The 23,717-nt window shown below is 37.5% G+C and overlaps 2 protein-coding genes across 12 annotated transcripts in view; one reads left to right on the top strand and one right to left on the bottom strand.

The window, feature by feature from the left end:
- The window catches only part of P2RY12 (purinergic receptor P2Y12), a 46,617-nt gene extending 25,981 nt beyond the window's left edge, over positions 1-20,636 (top strand). For 4 of the 5 annotated variants that reach the window (XM_040480508.1, XM_040480505.1, XM_040480509.1 and 1 more), the window contains exons 3-4: positions 16,902-17,058; positions 18,635-20,636. In XM_040480508.1, the coding sequence (XP_040336442.1) occupies positions 18,658-19,677 (1,020 nt within the window). In that variant the 5' untranslated portion in view covers positions 16,902-17,058; positions 18,635-18,657 and the 3' untranslated portion in view covers positions 19,678-20,636. Of the gene's footprint in view, positions 1-7,571; positions 7,772-16,901; positions 17,059-18,634 lie in introns of those variants that run through there. The other variant, XM_040480510.1, reaches the window with a different exon arrangement.
- Positions 1-23,717, bottom strand: part of MED12L (mediator complex subunit 12L) — a 341,839-nt gene that overhangs the window by 73,948 nt on the left and 244,174 nt on the right. For all 7 annotated transcript variants that reach the window (XM_040480492.1, XM_040480491.1, XM_040480494.1 and 4 more), the window contains 4 exons: positions 7,373-7,520; positions 2,952-3,070; positions 1,968-2,111; positions 732-895 (listed from right to left, as the gene is read on the bottom strand). In XM_040480492.1, coding sequence (XP_040336426.1) covers positions 732-895; positions 1,968-2,111; positions 2,952-3,070; positions 7,373-7,520 — 575 coding nt within the window. The remainder of the gene's footprint in view (positions 1-731; positions 896-1,967; positions 2,112-2,951; positions 3,071-7,372; positions 7,521-23,717) is intronic.

Here is a 23,717-nt window from a genome sequence, read left to right as displayed (position 1 = left end):
CAGGCTCTGGGCTGATGGCTCAGAGCCTGACGCGGGGCTCGAACTCACGGACCGCGAGATCGTGACCTGGCTGAAGTCAGACACTTAACCGACTGCGCCACCCAGGCGCCCCGAGGACAGTTCTTTATGTTTCTCTCATTCCTGTAACCTCAGATTGGAATGGGGGATGTGAGGACACAGTTCAACATCATTAACAGCAGTGAAGAAAACTTTAGCCTACACTTCACACAAACGAAAAACAAACTACAAAACAAGGAAGTCATTTGTTCTAGATTAACTTTTGTCAAGATGTTTTTAGTTTACAAAAGAAATAAAACTCAAGAAGCAAATCTCTAAGGTAAGAACGCATGCAAAGCTTATTTGGTCTCGAATATAAACTGAAATGACATCAGCAAAGCAGCTGGCACGTATTCATCATTTGTAATAGGCCATGGTTCAGGGTAGCAAATGATGCAGTGCTCTGAATAACTGGTTTATACTTGTACAAAGTACGGGCAGGAAAGGAAGGCAGGAAAGACTCATACACTACTAAGAGAACATTATCTTTCATGTTTACATCTCCTTCTCAGATAAACATTTTCTGGCAAAAGTAGTCTTTAACTCTATCTTTTAAACTGAAACCAGCACCTGTACTATTTTTCCTCTTAAAATCACTGTAATATCTCATCACCAATTATACATGGAAAACATTAATTTAATTTGAAAAAAATAATGATATTTAGTATACCAACCCTTCAAACACCTGGGCTGTCTGATCAGGATTCAGGATCAGACAACTATGGTACCGCCTGAGAACAGCCACAATGCACACACACAGTCCCGTCGTGTAACTTCCTGCCAGGCTGGAGGATTTCAGGAGCAGTTCGGCTTCCACAACACTCAGTTCATTTAGCAGCTACAATGGAAGAAAAGAGTGAATAAAAATGTACGTGCCAAAATGATAGGAAAAACATTTATCTTCACAAGCCATGAATATATTGAGTTATTCTAACACCATCTTATCTCACCCATTATCGTGTCCCCGGACCATATGCCATATAACTACAGTGTGAGAAAACAAGCCCCCTAGAATTAAACTTTTTTATGTTTAATCCCTTGCCAAATTCTACAGTTTTTCTTTTGTCTAGACATCATGGTATATACAGTCAGGAAGTATCCAACATTGAAATATCTACCAAAACTTGAGGGAAGCCCCAAGTTCTAGACCAGATGATTTCCCTACTTCTCACTTTTTCTTCTCTTTTCCCTTCTTTTTAAGAAAACAGATGTTATTTATCATTATTTTCTTGTTATAAACAAACTAACACCTCCAATAAGCAATAGAAAACAAGTTTAAATTCTACTCACTAATAACATAATAAATGAACTCAAGTATGTGTATAAGAAATCTAATGGGACACGAGCACCTGGGTGGTTCAGTCGGTTAAGCATCTGACTCTTGATTTCAGCCAAGGTCATGATCTCAGGTTCACTAGATTGAGTGCAAAGTCCAGCTCTGAGCTGTCAGCAAGGAGCCTTCTTGGGATTCCCTCCCTCCCTCCCTCCCTCCCTCCCTCTCTCTCTCTCTCTCTCTCTCTCTCTCTCAAAAGAAATAAACAAACAAAAACACAAAACAAATGTTAATCCCTTAAAAAAAATGGAATGTGACAAATCAAATTATACGGTTTTATTTTTGTTCTTAACCTAAAATATACCCTACAATAAATGGTAAATTTTACCTTTTCTTAAGCAAAAGACAAAAATCAATCCTCAAAACCCCTCACATTTTTAAATGACTATTATATATTTTAGCCCCAATTATAATTATTTAATTGAAAATTATGGGCTGCCATTAAAACGCTAGTTGAATACTGTTGATTGAGAAGGTCTCAATTATTCAAAAATACAGTGGTCCGCTCAATTTAAGTTGTACGATGTCTAGCAGGTTTGCTTTCCTAAAAATCAGAGAAGCAGGGTCTCTCTGACACCTGTATTGCGAAGTCAATTAGTCCATTGATGTTCAGCGCTGGCTCCATAAGATCAAAGATGAGTTGAATATGGTGAGCCAAAGGGAGATGATAGGATGTTCCTGAAGCGAAGCTTGTGATTTGTTCCAGCACATTATTGGAGATCTGGACAACAAAAATGTGAAAATAATTAGAAAAGCAGTACTTAAAATTATTTTAATTTTTTATGAAATTTGAATTTATATATTGCTCTTAAAATTTAAAACATATTTCCACAGAAACCAAATCAATATAAAAATCAAACAATCAATCAAACCAATATAAAAATCAAACAACTTCCTTCCAACTGTATTTTGAAGATACAAGGCAAGTTGTCATTAAGATTTTGACCTAACTATCCTAATGGTAAAACTGCTACAAATGCTAATTAATTTCCAGATAACATTTATTTGAAATCAATGGATTTGTAAAACAACACAGATCTGGTTTCTTCTAAGTAGTATTTTATTTCACTCATTAACAGATTTCTCCCTTATCAATAGTAATGTAGGGCCAAAATGTATTAAGTATTGCATTAGGGATTATTTGACATAGTGTTGGTTATTATTATTATAAAGTAAAAATATTTGTGAAAAAAATAAATTTCTCTGAAAAGGGCAACCTGACACTTAAAACTGAACTACTTAAGAGTTTGAGATGATTGTGAATACGTTTAAAAAGCACATTTATAGGGGCGCATGGGTGGCTAAGCCCATTAAGCATCTGACTTTGGCTCAGGTCATGATCTCTTGGCTGGCAACACAGAGCCTTCTTTGGATCCTCTGTGGCCCACCCCTCTTTCTGGCACTCCCCCCAGCTTGTACTATCTCTCTCAAAACTAAGTATTTTTTAAAAAACGTATTCATAAAACCAAACAAAGCCAAAAGTATATACTGCATGAAAGAAATTGTTACGCAGTGCAAATGAATAACCCCAAATGCACAATACACAGTTTTAAATGGCTACCTGAGATGTCACTTGATGCTGATCAAAATATGAAAGGAGCTGAAGTTTTGTGAACACAGTCTCCAGAGTTGGAAATGCTTCCTGTTTGTTCTTCCTGGTTTTTTGTCCTTCATCTCCAACTAAACATACAATAGATACATTACTTTTCATTTCATAGAAGCTCTTGACTTTTTCAGTGAATACTTTCTATTGAAGTATAACATATATGAAGAGGCACACAAACTATGAATATCTACAAAGTAAAAACACTCACATAATTGAGACTCAAAGCACAAAATCACACACCAGATCCCCGGAAACCCCTCAGTCTCCTTCTAGTCCTCTCTGCCCCAGGAAACCAAGATCCTAAAGTCTAAAGGCTTGGATTAGTAATGTCCAGTTTGGAACCATGAGAGATACTTTTTACATCCAGCATCTTTCATGCAACAATATGCTTCTGAGCTTGATCCATGTTGTTGAGGCAACTTTAATTTGTTCTAAAAGGAATTTGTTCTAAAAGGAGTAATTCTCATTCATGTATAGTATACCAATGTGTGATATACCACCATTTATTTCTTAATTCTAGTGAGTAGTTTCCATATTTTGGCTATTACTGGGAAATACCTCTATAAACATTTCTAACTCTTAAAATATGAAGACAGCAACAATGAAAGGGGGTAAAAATTACCGATGGTCACAGTGACAGAACAGGATACGTCACTGGCATCTTCTTAGGGCATTCACCAGGATATTAATCCCCCAAAATTTAATATGTAAAAAAGGAAATTTATACCATTCTAACATTGTTAGGGGTAGCAAAGAATTAAATCTCTCCACATAATGTTAAAGTGCTACATTTATCAATTTAGCATGAAGAAGTTTTAAAAAAAATTCCAAAAAAAAAAAAAAATTATAAACACTTCTTATCCCAGGGGACTCTAGTTCTTATTAACAGTACTAAGGATAAGACCCAAAAGAATTAAGTCCTGTGTTAAATATCTTTAAATACATGAATTTATAAAGACAAATCTAAAATAAGAAAACAAAAAAACAAAGATCAGATTATATGCTTCCTAAGATCGTTTCCAACACTACAATTCTCAGGGGTCATAAGAAGGGAGCTCTACCACTCATATCTTATTTAGGAAAGTTTACTTTCAGAGCACCAAGGCCACTTTATTGATTTTTTTCTATTAAAGACACAAATATTTCACTCAACTCAAAACGATGTTGATAAAGGTAAATCTAATGGTTTTAGAAAATAACACTGAAAGAAAAGAGATCCTCTTTCAAATATAAGGAAGCATAGTCTAGATGCTTCATGCTCATGTGCAAACACACACACACACACACACACACACACACACACACACACACACACACTCAGCAGGGTGTTTTATTTCCTAAAGCTAACAAACCCTGATACCAGAGTAAATAGAATCAAAAGGTGAGTGGTAACAAAAGGTAAGAGACTGTGCCACTTTTGTTCAAAACACCATATCTAACACAAAGAATAAGAACAAAGAAGTTCATTAAACCTACTTGTTTTTCAATATCTATTCTCAATTTAACTATGGTGGTTTGCCTTAAATATAGCTATTCACATGTAATAAGCATGTTTAAAATATCCAAGTTTTGAATTTTCCATTTACTAACATCATTGATCCAAGGCTGAAAACTCACATCAATGATTTTGGGTATAATTTACTGAAAAAGTGAAGTTAATATATTTAATCACTCCTTCCTGGAAACAAAACAAATAAACAAACAAAAATAACACATCTGAAGTATTGCCACCATGAGAACTCACAAATGCATCTTGTGTGTGTGTGCATGCATGTGTGTGTGTGCATGCATGTGTGTGTGTGCATGTGATTGTGGTTTATGCTAAATAGGATCTGTTTACTTACAGGTAACTAACTTCTTAAAACCTCATATAAAGAATATACAATTGATTCTTGGCAATTTACATTCACTTTCAAAGAAACATTTAAGAAATTAGTGGTAGTTCTCAATAGACTATTTTAATGATATTTACACGAATAACAATTTAGTCATAATTTACAGATTTTCCTCATTTACTTTATTTAATCTGCTTTCATAATATATGTTATTGCTCTTATGTTGCTTAACTTTGGTCTTCTTTTAAAAAAAAAAAAGTGTATGATCCTGACATTTGTCTTTATTCTCATGGTAAACTTCATTAATGTACTTAAAAAGAAAAAAAAAAAAAAAAAAAAACACTGACAACCAAAGATGACCAGCCAATGTAAATAGAAAAATGAAGATTGACCATGTTCAACTGCAAGTGTCATTTAAACTCCTAGATAAGGCCTGGCTGATCTGAGACCACTTCTAATGATTTCCTCAAAACAATACGAAACCACTATATAGTCACAAATCAATAGACGCTAACACAAACTATATTTTCCTGCTTTACCAATTCTCTTCTTTGCTGAAACGATGGACAAATTACCATTAATCTGAAGTACAGCTGGCTAGCTTCTGGCAAGCATAGTAGGTTTTAAGGAGGGACTTAACCTTTGACTATTTATTATCAGAAGGCAGCTCACTACATCCCAAATTAACACATATGTGATTGAGGAATTTTATCTAAAATGAGGAAAAGACAAATATTCCCACTGCAAATGCCACTCCACAGTGGTGGTTCTATTGCTGATAACTCAAAAAGTAGCATAGAACAAGAAAGATGTTCTCTTTGTGAGTTCAAAAGTGAGAAGTGCCTATTTAAAAGACTGGTACAAAGATAGGACAGACTGTAGTCGGGCATTAAACACTCACTGTGAAGGAAGGAAGTAGGCTCAACAGAAAAAGACACTGCATTGTTTCCTCCCCTTTCCCATTCTTCTCAACTTCCCAAACCCCCAAATTCCCTAAGAGCTGGAAAGACTCTCTACAATTAGTGTTGATAAAACATGTATTACTGACCCTTCTAAAGAAGACAGTGTCCACCCAGTTCCCAAGTACACAAAAAGAAGTTTCAAATCCCTTTGCTAGCTAGTTACAAGGCTTCTAAATTCAACCTTCTAAATGCAATCCATTTCCTCTTTTCTCAAACAAAAAGAAACAGCAAAACAACTGATCAACAGTTTTTCTTAGATCAGGTTCTTTGTTTCGGGGGTGGGGGGGGTGGGTGTTTGTTTTCTAAAACCAAGCTCAATAACGACAGGCCAACAACAACAAGGTTTCATTTCCCATCCACAATTCTTGGTTGTTCCCTCACGAAGCCAGTGTGGTACAAGGTCCTTCAGGGGCAATGGACGGGAAGGGGGTCAGGGAAGAGCTGTAAATCACATGAAAGTTAACCCTCCCATTATGCTCTAAAGACAACTGCCACAGACATCAGACACCTGCACTACCACATTCACACTGAAAACCATCTTGCCTTTGTACCTTGCTTCTGCATGTGCACATCTACCGACAGAGAGGACAGAGAGCTATTTGTATTAGTTCTCTGTACTTTTCTCTTGCAAAGATCTAGTGTGGACAAGTTCTAGGAAAACATCTGGTTGAAATCTAAAGACCAGAGGTCCTGGGGAGAGAGAGGTTCATAAAAATGTGTGTCTTTTGTATGGAACAACAACGTAGGGTTCCTAGAGGAGTCTGTGCCATGTGGAAGGAAGAATGCTGTATAAATAGGGAAAACCCAAACATTTTTTTTCTTTGATTATTTAAGTAAAAGAAATAAACACCAGTAATGGCAGTGAAGTATATATAATGATATCTTATTTTAAATCTTATGAATGCCTGATAAAATAAACAATCCTTGAAAAGGGTAATTAGGCAAATGTGAAGTGGATAAGTACAGAATTCCAATTATGCAATGTGGTAACATAATATAAGGCATAGTTTCATGTAAAAAAAACTATGTCCAAAGCATGGGGAAACGCTTTTCCAAGGAAAGAAGGCATTACCGAGCAAAGAACCAAATTTCTGTGTAACTTGAAATCGCTCGCTGTTATAGGCAGCAACCTACTGCAAGTATCGTTCTGACTAATGTAAGAAAAGATCAGCAACTACACTGTCATGCTTTTCAATTACTGTGCAAATGTGAGTACTCAGAGCAAACTACAAGCCTAAAACAGGATGGCAGAGAACTGAAGAAGTGGAACTCTTCCAGACTAAGGGTTTCCAATTCATTCTTCAGTACTTCATTTAGGTACTTCCCATACAGGAAATATGGGAAGGATTTTAAAAAAAAAAGGGGGGGGGCAGAAAATTAAAATTAAAATTAATATAAAGCTTACTACAAATGAACCAAGGCCTTAAAATTTCAATGTGCTTATTCATATTTCAAGATGACAGTCATTCATGAGAGGAAACACTCTGGTGACAGTGACATCCAGGACTCTGATAAAGCCTGTGCTAACAGGAAGGCCAAAAGACAGCCCAATGGGAGCAAAGGCATTAAGGGTCTTTACCCCCTGTCTCTGTGGTGCTCTTCTTATTTAGGATTTTCAAAATATCTTTGGTAATCTTCTTCAGCTGATGCTTCGCTTCATCACGCTCTTTGCCCACTCCATAAAGCAGGATTGTGCGCTGGTTACATTCATGACTTGAAGATTCATCCTGAAAAACAGAAAATGCATTTTGAAACCCTTGTTGGCAGGGGCGGGGCTGCATTTCCCATCCATGAAATGCACTAACCACAGCCTCTCGGTGCTGGCTGGCGGTGGCATCCCGCCCACCTTTCAATTCACCTCAACCTCCACTGGCAACACCCTTGTTTTTCCAGTTTGGAACTTGCTAAAGTAAAAAAAAAAAGTGTCAACTGACCCGAAGTCTTAATAGAAGCATTTGATGTGGGCGTACTCTACAGAGTAAGTTTTGACTCTTGAAAACTTTTCATTGTTTAAAATTTAACATGGTATTAATTTCACATCATATTACATACTATTTAGTCACACTTTTTCCTTAAGGAAAATGTTACTTCTTAGTAAGCTTGGTTTTCTATATAAAGCATCACTAAATATTTCCTATTTCAAAAAATGATCTTGCTATGATCCTCAAATACTTTGAGAAAAACTGTTCCGTTGGCCTCCCACATGACTGGGTGAGGTGTATGTATATTTATTTCCAAATGACCTAACAACAAAGAGTCCAGGTCTCGTTAGGTGTGAGGTAAAGAGTTGCAAACGCAAACATGTTCAGTACCACCTTCCTCTAGGGGAATACCTCCCCACCCCTGTGCCACAGACACAGTAAATTCAAGCACTATTTTTCCCACAAGGGAAAAGAAATTATGTCATCACAACATAACACACACACACACACACACACACACACACACACACACACACACACAAACACATTCCTTGGCTTAAGTGAAACAGTAGAGGGTGTATATTCTCTCCTAGGACTGGTTTTGAATTTTTCTCTCTAAATTCTCTCTCAGATCCTATATTCTTCCATTTTCTTAGTAAGTTTCTATCCTTCGGTACAATCACTTTTCTTATCTTTCTGTATATGTTCATCCGTTACAGGCAAGGACCCTTCCTAACAGTACCTAATTCTAAGGAGCTTGAAGGAGAAAAGAGTTTCTTCTAGGGAAGACCAAGTGTAATGTGTTGCTAATGGCTAAAAAAAAGAGCAGAAGCCTGGAGACTTGGGAAAATCCCAATGCTTCATTTGAAGTACTTCACATGTGCACTCTGCACAAAGTCACATTTTACTCTTGAAACGAGAGCCCGTTTTCTAAGCTGCTGTCACCTTCCATCACTGTCCTCACACGCTTGCATTCAAGGCACCTCTTTTCTCCCCACTGATACCCTGTTTGTTATACTCCACCAGAAATATGCATTTGTATACCCTCCCAGTCCATCTTGCTACCCTGTCCAGAATTAGTAACATTTTATGTGTTCAAATTTGCATCCTAAAAAAAAAAAAAAAAAAAAAGCTAGGAGCAGGTCTCTTCTAGAAACTGCTGTTATTAATATTCTGACTATCCCAATTTCCTCTCAAGTTTCAAAAGACAGACCTAATCACGGGATAAAGTCAACATAGAGAGTGATTCCTACATTTAGCTGCACTGAGGCATGACCTGAGCTGCTTATTAATTTCCAATTTTTGTTGCCATTACAGAGTACCGCTGTTGTATTTCTTTTTTGTCTGACGGGATGTGTACATATGAGCCCTGTAAAGGGAACAGGGGGAAGGCACTAAGAACACTGTACAAAACTCAGGCAGTGCCAGCCATGTGTCCTGACAAATGTATTTAGTTAAGGCACCTGTCAAACAGTTCTAATGTAAACTTCTGTGTGATGGGTGATGGAAAGATGTCATCAAAGTTACTGAACAAATGCTTTTAGAGGATCTACCTACCTTACCTACCTTGGTAAGACAAGATGGTAGGGACTCTGAGAAAATACAAGGATGAATGCTCCCTGTCCTCCATGAGCACAGATTCAGTGTCATAAAAGTAGCATTTGCAGAGCTTCAAGCCCAAATGGTGATAGTAAAAGAAGTTACCTTGGAAAGACCCATGTGCTCAGCACAAACACAGAGATACTATGGCTCCATACTGTACCAATAACAGCCCAAGCTCAGGGTAAGAGAGAGCTATGGCTGTATTCAGGTTGTGGCACTTGCGGACTCCATGGTCCTGAGTCTTTCTGTCCTAATGAGCCTTTCTGGGCCTCGGATGCTTCCCCTGAAACGTTGGCTAACACCACCTTCCTTGTAAGATTTTTGCAAGAATAACTGAGATGAAGCATGTAAAGCACTTAGCAAAGCAGCATATCAGAGAGCCCATCGCTGTCCATTCAGGTTTCAACACTTCCACTTCTCACTTGCATGCGCCCCAGATCCACACCGAACTGTATTACTCAACATCTCCTCAAGGCACCAGGATACTTCCTTCCTTTGCTCTTGCTCCTCCTGCCACCTAAAATACTTACTTTCAATAGCTTGACCCTCATGTGTGGAAGTGCTGTACACAATTACAGCATCAGGTCCCTCACTGTCACCTTAGTGTAGTGAATGCCCTTGGGCCAGGAGGAGGAAGGAGGGGAAGAGGGCCTTTGGAGCACTTGCCACAGTGTAATTCACTCACTTTCGAGGTATTTGTTTAATGTCTGTCTTCCCTGCTCCTCTGTCAGTTTTGTGAGGGAGAACTCCAGGTCTGTTTTATTCACATTTATAGTCCCCTCAGTGGCACTGTGTAGGCACTTAATTTATGACGAATACATTAAACAATGAATAAATAAGTGCACTAATGAAAGAACACATGACTCAAAGAATAGGGCAGGGATGAAAGAACAAAAACGTTCTGTAGAAAACCTAACCTGATAGCTAAGTGCTGATAGAACTGAAGAGGAGAAATGAGAAGCAGAGAGAAAAAGCCAAAAAGTCTGTAGGGTGTGAAAACTATCTCTCAGTGGCCTGAATAAAAAACAATAAGAAGCAAAACCAAAAAGTACTGAAGGAAATTGGGAAAGAATTAGGCATCTGAGTGAATGTGCATCTCACTAGATTTCAAGATGGACTCACTAGATAAAATTTGTTGGGGTGGGGGGAGGGAAGCAGCTTATAAGGACAGGGAGCTCATGAATTCACCTGTAGGTGAGAGGAATTGGAGGCACAGGTGGATACATATTATAAATGTTGAGTAGGTGGTGTGACGTGAGGACCCACACAGAGGTAACAGCTTAGAGGTAAGAGCAATATGTCCCTGGGCGGGGCGCAAAACCCCCAGGTTCTCTTTGAGGGGAGGGGACAACTAAGAGAGTAGAGACAGGAAGGAGATAAATAAGCCATCAAATGATGCACACATAATCTCCATAATTAAGATCAGTGGACAAGTGGGGGTCACATAAGTCGGGCGGGGGGACATTAAGAGGGCCATCGACAGTGTCAAATGCAGCAAGAAGTCTCAATGAATGTTGCCTCTCTGACTTATTTAAAAAAAACAAAAACAAAAGCAAACTACACATCAACTTCAAAAGAGAAGTTTCTCTGTAGGGGCAGAAAGCCAGAAACAGGATTGTAGTAAGAGTAGATGGTGAAATGGTAAGGGTGAGGCAAGTAACCTGCATTTACTAGTAGTTGGTCAGGAAGAACAATAGCTTGAAAGGTGGAGGGGAATAGGTGTATTAGGAAAACCAAAGGCAAACTCTTGTTCCAAAGGTATGTTTCAATTAAAGGAATCTCCATGAAGGAAATCCAGATTGGAAGGTAGATAGCTGATACAGGAGATAGGAAACAATGGTTTGTTGTTTGGATTAGCTTGTAAAGAAAACCCAGGACAACTTTCTACTTCGGGGAAGAAAATGGTAAAACTATAGGGAAATTTGGAGGTAAGGAAATAAGAAACTTGAAAAAGCTTTCATCAGTTTACTGGCTCTGATTTGCTCAGGGAGGTGGACCAGAAGCAGCCAAGTCAAGAGTTTATAGTGAAGGGATGAAATTAAAAAATCAAGAAAAATATGCATTTAGCTGCAAAAGAACCATTAGCCTCTATATGGGGCCTGAAGACCCTATTTCTGTCTGATAATTAATATTTTCAGGTAAATCATGATAGCTTTTACTAGTCTTCAAAGATATTTCAAAAGTGACTGTTTTTCATTAGCCCACAAGATTTGTTTACATCAAATTTTTGTACTTACAGAAAATCTACATCTTCAAGTAGCAATTTATAGTACATGAGAACAAGGTCAACCTAAGAGAATGGGCCAAATATTTCCAAAAGCACCGATGAGTTCTCTGTTCCTTCAAATAGGTATTAAAAAACCGTCAAGTTGAATAGTTGGTATCTGTATCAGATACATACTCCATTATTTATACCCTGAAGGTCACAACTTGCTGGGCAGAAAAAAGAATCAACTGTCGTGTCTCTGGAAGGCCGGCCACCTGTCTCCTGCTAGCCCGCTGCTGTGCTTGGGTTAAACAGGTCATCTCCCGTATAAGCTAAGTTCTGAAAATCTCATCCTCAGGACCGATTTTTCTTCTTCTTCAGACAATATCTGACACTCACAAAGACTTAAGTGAGCAACAAACTGGGAGGAGACATGTCCAAAAGCCCTAGAAGGCTTGGAGTACGGAAGAAATTAAAATAGGTATCTTGAGCTAAATACCCTTACTGGTAAGAATTTGAGTTAATTGAAGTCAGGTCTCCTCTAAGTCATCATCAAAACCTAAGTGATTAGACATGTTGCGGAAGCGTGTATGTGTGTTCATAAGATGGGATAACAGAGGTGATTATCAGAGCTGTGTACTCTCCTTTTACCTCATTCATATGTCCTGGTATTTCTATACTGACCCAATCATCGGAGAATTTTAAAATTAATAAATTAATGTTCTTTTTAGAAGGAGATAAAAAAGAATCCCACTCTAGATATACTTCCTTATCTTCCAAACACTCATGAAAAACAGATGAAGTAAATGTGATGGTCCTAAAAAAACAAGATATTGCATTTGATACTTCCAACACTCTATAATTGTGTATGTTTAAATATTCAAATGTAAACCCAGCAGTCATCATGAAATAAATTGCACAGAGCGCCCTACCCCATATCCCAGAAAAGCAGAAAAACTACCATTTAAAAAAAAATGGAGCTACTTACATAAAGATTTTGTTTATCTATTAAATGAAAAACTCTTAAGAGAGGCCTCCAAATTATTTTTTCGCAGAATCTTTCAATACGTCACATTACTCTGTTTAGAATAAATGACCTTCCAAATAAGTGTGACATGAGGGATAAGCCTTGGGCAGAGGTGTAATAAGAAGAGAGCAGACATGCATGGAGAGGCTGTGTCAAAGGAGTAAGAAATTAGCAGCTTCTTCTCATTTGTTACTCCACCTGAAATGGAAGAACTCCTTTACATCCAAAAAAAAGGAGACTCCTTTCATTAGATCTATACAGGAAATTTTTGTTCTAAACTAGCTTAAGGCCCATGGTATGGCTGAAATGACGGCTCTGGGCAAGAGGCTCAATGCATCCTGGGGGCACAATAAAATGAACATCAGTGCGTTTGATTATATTTACTAGTCCTCTGCTTTCAAGCAAAACAATCAAGCCAGGGATGACAGATAATTAGATCAAGATGACATTTTCTTTTGCAAAATACCCCACACCCAAGAATCTTTACTTGTGGAGAATGTCTCATATATGACCTCAATTTTTATACTCAAACAGGTAAAACCACTAAATTCTATGAGTAAGCAGTGCCTTAAAATGCATGTGTTCATTCAAAACATTCACTAATGTCAAAATGACCACACTTTGAAACCATGCAATGTGAGAACTAAAATATCCTAAGACCTAATGAAATGTCTCAATTATATCTCCATTCTCTTGCCCTAACCTGATTCCACAAGGAACACCAGGTCCTACCATTTCAGGACATGGCTCTCTAAGTTCAGAGTAATCCATTTGAAGCAAATATTTTCAGAGAAGCAGACTACCTTTAATAGATGTGGCAAAATAAACCAACCAATTAAATCACTTACATGTAAAAATTCTGGGCTACAAATTCATTTTGTGAAGTCACCTCAACCTTAGAAATTAACCAAATCAATCAAAATCAGTCCTGTTTCCAATGAGAATACATACAATTATAAACTGCATTTGCTGTTGTTTATTAATGACAAGCTCAAGTGTACAACTTGTTCTACTTCTCTGTACAATAATATAGCTGACCCCCAAAAAACGCAGGTTTGAATTGCATGGGCCACACTTATGTGCAGACTTTTTTCCTTTTAAGATTATTTATTACTTATTTACTTATTTATTTATTTATTTAGAGACAGAAAGAGAGGGAAGGAGGGAAGGACGGAGGGAGATGGGGAGAGGGGCAGAAAAAGAGGGAGAGATAGAATCCCAAGCAGGCTCTGCACTATCAGAGCAGAGCCTGACATGGGGCTTGAAACTCACAAACCATGAGATCATAACCTGAGTCAAAATCAAGAGTTGGACGCTCAAGTGAGTGACCCAGGTGCCCCTATGTGCAGACTTTTTTCAATCAATAGAGTACTAGAAGTGGACTGTCTACATTTTTTTCTCTAGCTAATTTTACTGTAATATGGTACATAATACATCTAACATACAAAATAGCTGTTAATCAACTGTTTATATTATCGATTAGGCTTCCGTCCACAGTGGGCTATTATTAGTCAGGTTTATGAGAAGTCAAAACTTATATGCATATGTCAATTATACATCAATTAAAAACTTAAAAATTTTTTTAAGCTATAACGCGAATTTTTGACTGCTGTACCCCTAATTTGCACATTGTTCACGGGTCAACAGTATATATATATTTTTTAACGTTTATTTATTTTTGAGACAGAGAGAGACAGAGCATGAATGGGGGAGGGTCAGAGAGAGGGAGACACAGAATCTGAAACAGGCTCCAGGCTCTGAGCTGTCAGCACAGAGCCTGATGCTGGGCTCGAACTCACGGACTGTGAGATCATGACCTGAGCCGAAGTTGGCCGCTTAACTGACTGAGCCACCCAGGCGCCCCAACAGTATACTTTTATAACCTGAGATGATTCACTTGAAAGTGATCTACATGGGTAATTGGCAGTCAATTCCTAATGAGAAAATTACCAGAGAAGATTTACAGATAGGTGGTTGTGAGTTACAATCAAAGGAAAGTTAATTTAGATCAGGAGCTGGGGCCTTTTGATTTACCCCTCAAATCACTATTCATAGCCTTCTAGGAATTTGAAAATATAAATTCTTCATAATGTAGTAAGATATCAGTATCCTGAATTAGTGTTTCTTCAGTATGGCATATTAATTTGTTGAAATCAGTAATGCTCTTTTTTTTTTTCCACAAGCCTTGTTTCATCTGAGTACCTTAAAAACACTTCATAAACATCCTTTACACTAAAGTTTGCAATTGGTTGTATAGGCAAATATGACTTCTATTTTCTTGAAAACAGTACAACCATTCCATTCATGGTATTTACCTCTTGCTCCAGGGCCTCAACACAGTGGACATGGGGGTGGGGGTTAGGTCGAGCAGACACTGAGACAGGGAGGATTTCTAGGTGCACAGTGGTTACAGGTACAGGCTCTGAGATCAGTTAGAATGGGGTCCCTACTTCACTCTGCTCCTCAATTTCCATCATACAGAGAACGGAAACAAGATGACTATCTACTTCAGAGAATAACAGAGATCATTCAACAAGTTAATTCACGACAATTCTGAAGTGTACGTAGGCATAAAAGTGTTTTCCACAAGTATACTATTGTGTCTCCAAACCAAAAACCAAGTATTAAAATTTGATTAATGCAATACATTTCAAAATAGAAATAACATAAGAATTCCCACTTTTATAGGACTCCACTATCACACCTCTAGATGACTAACAGATTGGGATCATTACATGACTCAAATTTCTGACTGAAATTACTAAAATATTTTTTAAAGTTTATTGATTGATAGAGAGTGAGCACACACAAGCAAAAGTGGGGGAGGGGCAGAGAGAGAGGAAGAGAGACAATTCCAAGTAGACTCCACACTCAGTACAGAGCACCATGAGGGGCCAGATCCCACAATCATGAGATCATGACTTGAGCTGAAACCAAAAGTCAGACTCGGTTAACCAACTGAGCCACCCAGGTGCCCTGAAATTACTCAAATTATAGCTTAATCCCAAACTCCTAATGCCAACAAAATTCTCAGGTTGGTTTAAATCAGTGATCTTCAAAGTTTACTGTTCATAACCCTCACTTGGAAGGTTCTTTAAAGTATAGCTAAGGGGTGCAACCAGAGTTTCTGATTCAGTGGAGCTAGGTTGGCTAAGTCCAAGAATGTGCATTTGTCACAACTTCCTAGGCGATGCTGGGCCACTGTTATGCACTTTGAAAATTGGGGGCGCCTGGGTGGCTCAGTCGGTTAAGCGGCCGACTTCAGCTCAGGTCATGATCTCGCGGTCCACGAGTTCGAGCCCCGCGTCGGGCTCTGTGCTGACAGCTCAGAGCCTGGAGCCTGTTTCAGATTCTGTGTCTCCCTCTCTCTGACCCTTCCCCACTCATGCTCTGTCTCTCTCTGTCTCAAAAATAAATAAACGTTAAAAAAAATTAAAAAAAAAAGAAAATTGATGTTAAAGATTATTTAACATACGCAGAGATAGACCCACTCAAAATTCAAAAGAAAGAAGTAACCAAAACATACGTTCACACCAAAGGCACCAAGCCAAGTGGATCTACTGGAAATAAAGGGACATTACAGTTCAAATCTTGTATGTGTGTGAGAGAGCATCAAAAACATTTATGTAAAGGTAACAGAGAAACAGAGATCCCTTAATTTAATAACATATTCTCTGCCCAACCAAAAGCTAGATTACAAAATAATTGTTTATATTCAAATTCTATTTAAGAAAAGCCTGAAAGACACTTTATATAATAAGCCTGGCAATGGATACAACTGTTTTTCTTTTTTAATGTAATTTTGGAATCTTCAAATTTATAATGAGAGGAAACTGTTTCACGTACGAAGACTTGATCAAACACAGATTTAAAATAATGACATTATTAGCCAGGAAAAAAAAAACAAGGGGCAAGAGACTTAACATCCGTAACAAGCACACATTTTGAGTTAATGTAATTACTTGTTAAAAGGCAATATATCACCCAGCTTGAGCACAGTATGTTTTCAGGTAAATAATCATCCGAGAAAGCAAGCTGGCAATCTTCTCCAGGAAGCAGACTTTGAAAAGCTTGATCTCAACATGGATTTACTGTGTACATGGGAAACAGCCAAAAGAACTCACAAAGTATCAAACTCTATGGGCAGGTCTCACCAAACAGAAGCAAGATTTTAAACTGCATTTTAAACGATGAATTCTTGCCCATCCTGCCCCACATTTCTCAGGGAAATAAAAGCAGAAGTCCTAAAAACGGCCAGACGGAAATAGAGTGTCTGCACAGCTTTGAGTCCAGGGCACTGGAAGGTAATTTCTGATTGTGAAGTCCTCTCTTCCTCTCTCTTTTTCTCTAGAACACTCAAGACTTTACTGATGAACACTCAGAAGATAAAGAGTTATAACAACTAAACTAAGACATTAAAAGGAAAATACCAGACGCTACTCCGCAGGTTGCCTTAACTGCCAATTAATGGATACATTTAAATCCTCCTGAATCAACAAAACAACCAGGTAATTTTATATCTAAAAGTATTTGACAAATACAGGTGTTTACATGATGATGAATGTGTACATGTTTGTCAAGTTTTCTTAAAATTGGAAACCTTTAATAATGTCAATGCATGAACTTATTTGGAATAAAAATTAAAATACAAGCTGTACTAATGGTGTCAGGAAAACCATTAACTTCTTCATTAAACACACATACGCATACACACACACACACGCAGCACAGAAATAAAATACAAATGGTCTTATTTATTTTACCTGGAGTGTAAAATGAGATTTAAATATAGACAGATGGAAATAATAATCTTAATATCAAGAATACTCATTAAATAAGATATAGTCTATGCCACATTAGCATTCCCAATGCATAATTTCCAAAAAAAAGTATCAGTGAATGCACAAATAAGAGTACATAGCAGTAGCAAAGAAGATTAAAATCTATGATCCTATATCAATTTAATACTGGGTTTTGTTTAGTTTTTGTTTTTTTAAACAGGCGAGGGGGTGTTGAAAATTGAAGCCGTAATTGTCACAATATGAAACTTTTACTTTCAATAATTAGACAATGAAAAATTAAATTTGTGAGAATTTAATGTTATCTCTACTTGTCACAATTTAAGTATTTCAAATGGAACCTTTAATTTGGATATGTGTGCTTTTAACATCACCATGTCTTATATTTAGGAATAATATTCATAGAAAATCAATTGCATTTGCCTGTGATTTAAAAACAAAATTACAAATTTCATTTCAAATGTCAAAACTTAAGGGTGCCTGGGTGGCTCAGTTGGTCCAACTCTTGATTTCAGGTCAGGTCACGATCCCAGGGTTCTGGAATGTAGCCCCCCATCAGGCTCCAGGCTGAGCCTGGAGTTTGGAGTCTGCTTGAGATTTTGAGAGTCTGCTCTCTCGCTTTCTCTCTCTCTCTCTCTCTCTCTCTCCCCTTTCTTCCCTGCTTGTGTGCTCTCTCTCTAAAGTAAAACCTAAAAAAATTGTTTTCAAAACTCAGATACCAGATAACGTATTCAAGTGTTAGTTTTCTTTTATAGCCGTCTATTGTGGTATAATTATCTATAGAACCAGGCAAGGACATGGCTCCAATATTTTATTTTAGCTACAATTATATACTCTAGATACCTAAGAAAGTATGCCCTGGCTATTTTTGAAGACCACCACCTGATGACCACTTCATTTTTTTTTTTTTTTTTTACTATTTTTGTATCAAATAGTATTCAAGAAAATGTATGTAAAAACTTCTAATACACTGTGCAAAGCCCGAAATGACATATATATGGGTTAAAATATCTGCACACTTGTGTATGATCAAGATGTCCTTTAAGAGACAAACATTTAGCAAATGAGAAATACAAAGCATCTATACCTTCACATAATACATGTCAGACTATTTTATTTGTTGGAGATAGAGGATTTGCCATGATTAAGTATTTTAAGGTTCAATTTTCTGTAATGAGGATAGGAAACCCCAATTTTTAGAGAAGTCTGTCCAAAAATGTTACAGGGATAAGACAAAATCAATGGTCTGGGACTGAAAATAACCATCCCTTCCCTCCTCCCCTAGGTAGCAAAGAAGAAACACAAGCCATGGACAACCTCACCTCTGTGGCTGGGAATGGCAGCCTGTGCACCAGAGATTACAAAATCACCCAGGTCCTCTTCCCGCTCCTCTATACCGTCCTCTTTTTTGTTGGACTCATCATAAACAGCCTGGCAATGAGGATTTTCTTTCAAATCCGCAGTAAATCCAACTTTATTATTTTTCTTAAGAACACAGTCATTTCTGATCTTCTCATGATTCTGACTTTTCCATTCAAAATCCTCAGTGATACCAAGCTGGGAACAGGACCACTGAGAACCTTTGTATGTCAAGTGACCTCTGTCATATTTTATTTTACAATGTACATTAGTATTTCATTCCTGGGACTGATAACTATTGATCGTTACCAGAAAACCACCAGGCCATTTAAGACATCCAATCCTAACAATCTCTTGGGGGCTAAGATTCTCTCCGTTGTAATCTGGGCATTCATGTTCTTGATCTCTTTGCCCAACATGATTCTGACCAACAGGAGGCCAAGAGAAAAGAATGTGAAGAAATGCTCGTTCCTCAAATCAGAGTTTGGTCTGGTCTGGCATGAAATAGTCAATTACATCTGTCAAGTCATTTTCTGGATTAATTTTTTAATTGTCATTGTATGTTATACACTTATTACAAAAGAACTGTACAGGTCATATGTCAGAACAAGGGGTGTAGGCAAAGTCCCTAGGAAGAAGGTAAACATCAAAGTTTTCATTATCATTGCTGTGTTTTTTATTTGTTTTGTTCCTTTCCATTTTGCCCGCATTCCCTATACCTTGAGCCAGACCCGGGATGTCTTTGACTGCTCTGCTGAAAATACTCTGTTCTATGTTAAAGAGAGCACCCTTTGGTTAACTTCCTTAAATGCATGCCTGGATCCATTCATCTACTTTTTCCTTTGCAAGTCCTTCAAAAACTCCTTAATGAGTATGCTGAAGTGCCCCAATTCTGCAACATCTCTATCTCAAGAAAACAGGAAAAAAGAACAGGATGGTGGTGACCCAAGTGAAGAGACTCCAATGTAAACCAAATGAGGTAATATTTCAATCTGTAAGTGGTTGGAATACACAAAAGGAAAACACTGTAAAAATACTGACTAAACAGTAAGCTGAGTCAGTAACAATGACTCTTTAAACAAGTAGTAGAAAACTACAGAAGTAATTTTCATTTACTTTTCCAGTATGAAAAAGCTATCTTAAAATACAGAAAAGAAACCTAACATAGAGATATGGGTAGCAAAACAAACTGTATCTAATTACCACGGTTACAAGCCAAACTACAGAGAACTCATGATTTGTAGAGTGTTGGCAAAATGGGTAACCATATAATATCTACTGTAATCTTTTAAATACGTTACTGAGCACAATGTTATTATCAAGTTATAGTCAACTAAGGGAGAATGATAAATCTGATAAAAAAATCTTCTGACCAAAAATTATACTAAGATGTATATACATCCGAGACCGTAACCAAATGCTCATCTACTGTGATACTCATTATAAAGATTTAAGTGGGACACACAAAGAATAGTTACTACTACTAATTATTAGCAAAAATCTTAGGAAATTTAAACTAATTGAAATGGTAATTGGACTGATTTTTTTTAATTTTCATTAAGAAGATAGAGGTTTAAAAATACCTTTCCAATAAAGGAGCAGAAATAGCAAAGTTATTAAAATGGTTACTTTTATGACATTCTAAAACCAAAAAATCCTGAGTATTTCCTTAATACTAGAGAAACCAGTTTTATTAATATTTTGACAATTTTACTCAGTACAGTACCACCATTGCCACTTACCTTTATTAACTAGCTTCTAGAAATTAAGTACTAGTTGGGTTAATGAATATTTCCTTTAATGAGAAAAACAAATGTGATTATGTGGTTGCAAAGCATAACTAGTAACAGAAAAGTAGTTAAAATGTTTGTAATTACTGGTTTGTCATTTGTGTGTAAAAAAAAATGTATATTAAACTCTAAATCACACTTTGTTGGAATTTCTTTGTTCAAAGACATTAGATACCATGCCTCACCTCTTACATACTCCTACATCAAACAGCAAACCCACTTAATAAAGGGTAACTGCCAACACTATTTTATGAGACGTTATTGGGCAGTCTCTTCTGAAGGTAACCTATCACATGAATTAGTCCATAAGTAAATGAAATAGACCATATTGATAACATACTGATTGTACATAAGCCACAGTCCTTTTTTAATTTTTTAAATGTTTACTTATTTTTGAGACACACACACACACACACACACACACACACACACACACACACAAAATGCAAGTGGGGGAAGGGCAGAAAGAGAGGAAGACACATAATCCGAAGCAGGCTCCAGGTTCTGAGCTGTCAGCATACAGCCAGCCGTGGGGCTCGAACCCATGAACCGTGTGAGATCAAGACCTGAGCTGAAGACGGACACTCAACCAACTGAGCCACCCAGGCACCCCTGGGTTCTGCTGAGCTAGTTCTGCTGAGCAGTTCTGCTGAGCTGAGTAGTTCTGCTGAGCTACATTCCAGTATCGAAGTCACTTAACTTCCTAAATGATATCTACTCTCAAGTGGCTGCTTTTACTCGCATGGCACTGGTGTCCACCAGCACTGGATGACACTGGAGATGCATGAAGAGAAGATGCCTATTCCACATACTACTAGTCCACATTCCCGCCACACAGGCTAACGCAATTCACTCTAATATCACATGCATAAGGGTGCACGTTTTGTAAGAACAGCCCGAGAGCTGAGCTGGAAAGAACCTGGAGATCAGTTAATCTGATCTTCTCATTTTGTATTTGGGAAAAATGGAAGGCAGACCCACCGTCCAAGTCAGGGGGTAGAGGGTAGGTTAAAACTGACACCGAGGTACCACGACCCCATGAGCTGCTGGGAGAAGGCAGAGTGGACAAAAACTTTCCCAAATAAACTTTCCCTTTGGATTAATTTACTGAAATGACATTTTCGACAAGAGAAGGAAAGCAGGAACACAAATAGTATTATAGAATTTTTATAAAAGAACTGTCAAGTGTTTGGAATCATTTCTGTTTTTATATATAATATGAAAAATTTACATTAAAATCTTAAGTCACATTTTGTTGGGAATTCCTTATTCAAAAACCTTAGCATACACTCCTGCATTGGACGTCAAACTGAATCCATTCAAGACAGACTGAGAGATATGTGTTTACAGAACACTCATGATACACAGGACATGTCACTATTTTTACATGTCACTAGGAATTTTAATATACATAATAAATCCCAGATTTTATATTAAGAAAAAAAAGGAAAGCCAAGTTTTGTACTCTCGGGTCCAGAAGTTGCAAAGTTCAGAAGATGAGACCAACAAAATGTAGTCTTGCCCATAGCCTTAGTAGCTAACAAGTCCTAAGGCTGCCGGTTAGTGGCAGTTTCTGGCAGTGGGTTTTACAGAAACAGTCTAAAGCAGGTGTGGCAAACTTTAGTCTGCAAGCCAAACCCACCACCTGAGACCTAAGAACGGTTTTCACATTTTCAAATATCAACAGGAAGAAAAAAGGAAGAATAAAATTTCATATTGTATTAAAGTTCTATGAAATTCAAGTTTCAGTGTCCCTAGTAAGGTTTACTAGAACACACTCAAACCCCCTCAGGTTTTATCCAAGGTTGCTTTCCTGCTGCAACGACAGGGTTGAATAATTGTGATGAAGACTGCATGGCTGTAAAACCTAAATATTTACTACGTGGCTCTTTAGAAAAGATTGATTGCTCTCTACTATCAGTGCAGAGCCCAGAGCCCCCTTGGAACGGTTCCTTTGTCCTCCTGTCTCTCTATTCCTCCCCCATTTACAAGGACACTCGCATACTCTTTCTCACAGGTGAACACTGAAAAAAAAATTCTATAAGAAAGGGAGAAATGAAAATTGACAATCCCTGGACTAGAACTCTGAAAACAGGGAGGAAATACACAGAAAAAGAACCCTCTATCCATGCATCTAGTTATTTCAGAAAACAACTACAGATTCCAGTGCCTGATCTATGTGATCACTATTGATTGGTAATGCCCAAAATGAGAATACACTGATGCCAGTTGGAATTAAATATGTAGAAATACACTTACGAGTCAATAAATAGAAACAGCCTGACTTTTTAAACGGGAAAAGAATATAAAAAATTAATTTCCAGGAGAAATACAAATAGACACTAAAAATATGAAAAAATCTGTACCCTCACTAATAAGCAAATAAATTTACATTTAAATTACATGGATTTTTTTTCATCTTTAAGTTTAGATTTGATTTAAAAGATTTTTCTAACAGTATTGGAAGAATCTCACTTGAGACTGTAAATTGGTATAATTTTCCTGGAAAGCTATTTGAAAATATCATTCAACATTTTGATGCAGAGCTTTGGTCCAGCAATCCCACCGCTAGGAAACTTACTACTAATATGTTTGAATTGAACGAAAATATACAGATATATGTGTGTCCTACAGTACTGTGCCTAAGAGATACTTTTTGAGAAAAAAAAAAAGCCAATCAGTAAATTCCTTAACTAAACTATGGTAACTTTACATAGTATAATTTTTTATTTATTTTTTATTAGTTAGGGGTGCCTGGGTAGCTTAGTTGGTTAAGCATCCAACTCTTGATTTCTGCTCAGGTCGTCATCTCATGGTTCATGAGTTCGTGCCCCGCTTCAGGCTCCCACAGACAACAGGGAGTTTGCTTGGGACTCCCTCTCTCTGCCTGTCTCCTTCTCTCCCAAAATAAATAAACTTAAAAAAAAATAGGTAAATTGGGGCACCTGAGCGGCTCAGTCAGTTAAGCATCTCACTCTTGATTTCAGCTCAGTTCGTGATCCCAGGGTCTTAGGATCTAGCCCCACCTTCAGGCCCCCTGCTGACAGCACGGAGCCTGCTTGAGATTTTAGCTGTCCTTTTCTCTCTCTTTCTCTCTCTGCCCCTCCCCAGCTCATGCAAGCAGAGGCACGCGCTCTCTCTCAAAATAAACATTAAAAAAAAAAAAAAAGGCAAATCTTCATGTACTATCATGAAAGGAAACAAAGATCTGATACATCA

Source organism: Herpailurus yagouaroundi, unplaced genomic scaffold (genome assembly GCF_014898765.1).
Source record: "Herpailurus yagouaroundi ecotype Mexico unplaced genomic scaffold, PumYag 159, whole genome shotgun sequence".
NCBI lineage: Eukaryota > Metazoa > Chordata > Mammalia > Carnivora > Felidae > Herpailurus > Herpailurus yagouaroundi.
This window is presented reverse-complemented; position numbering and strand designations above follow the sequence as displayed.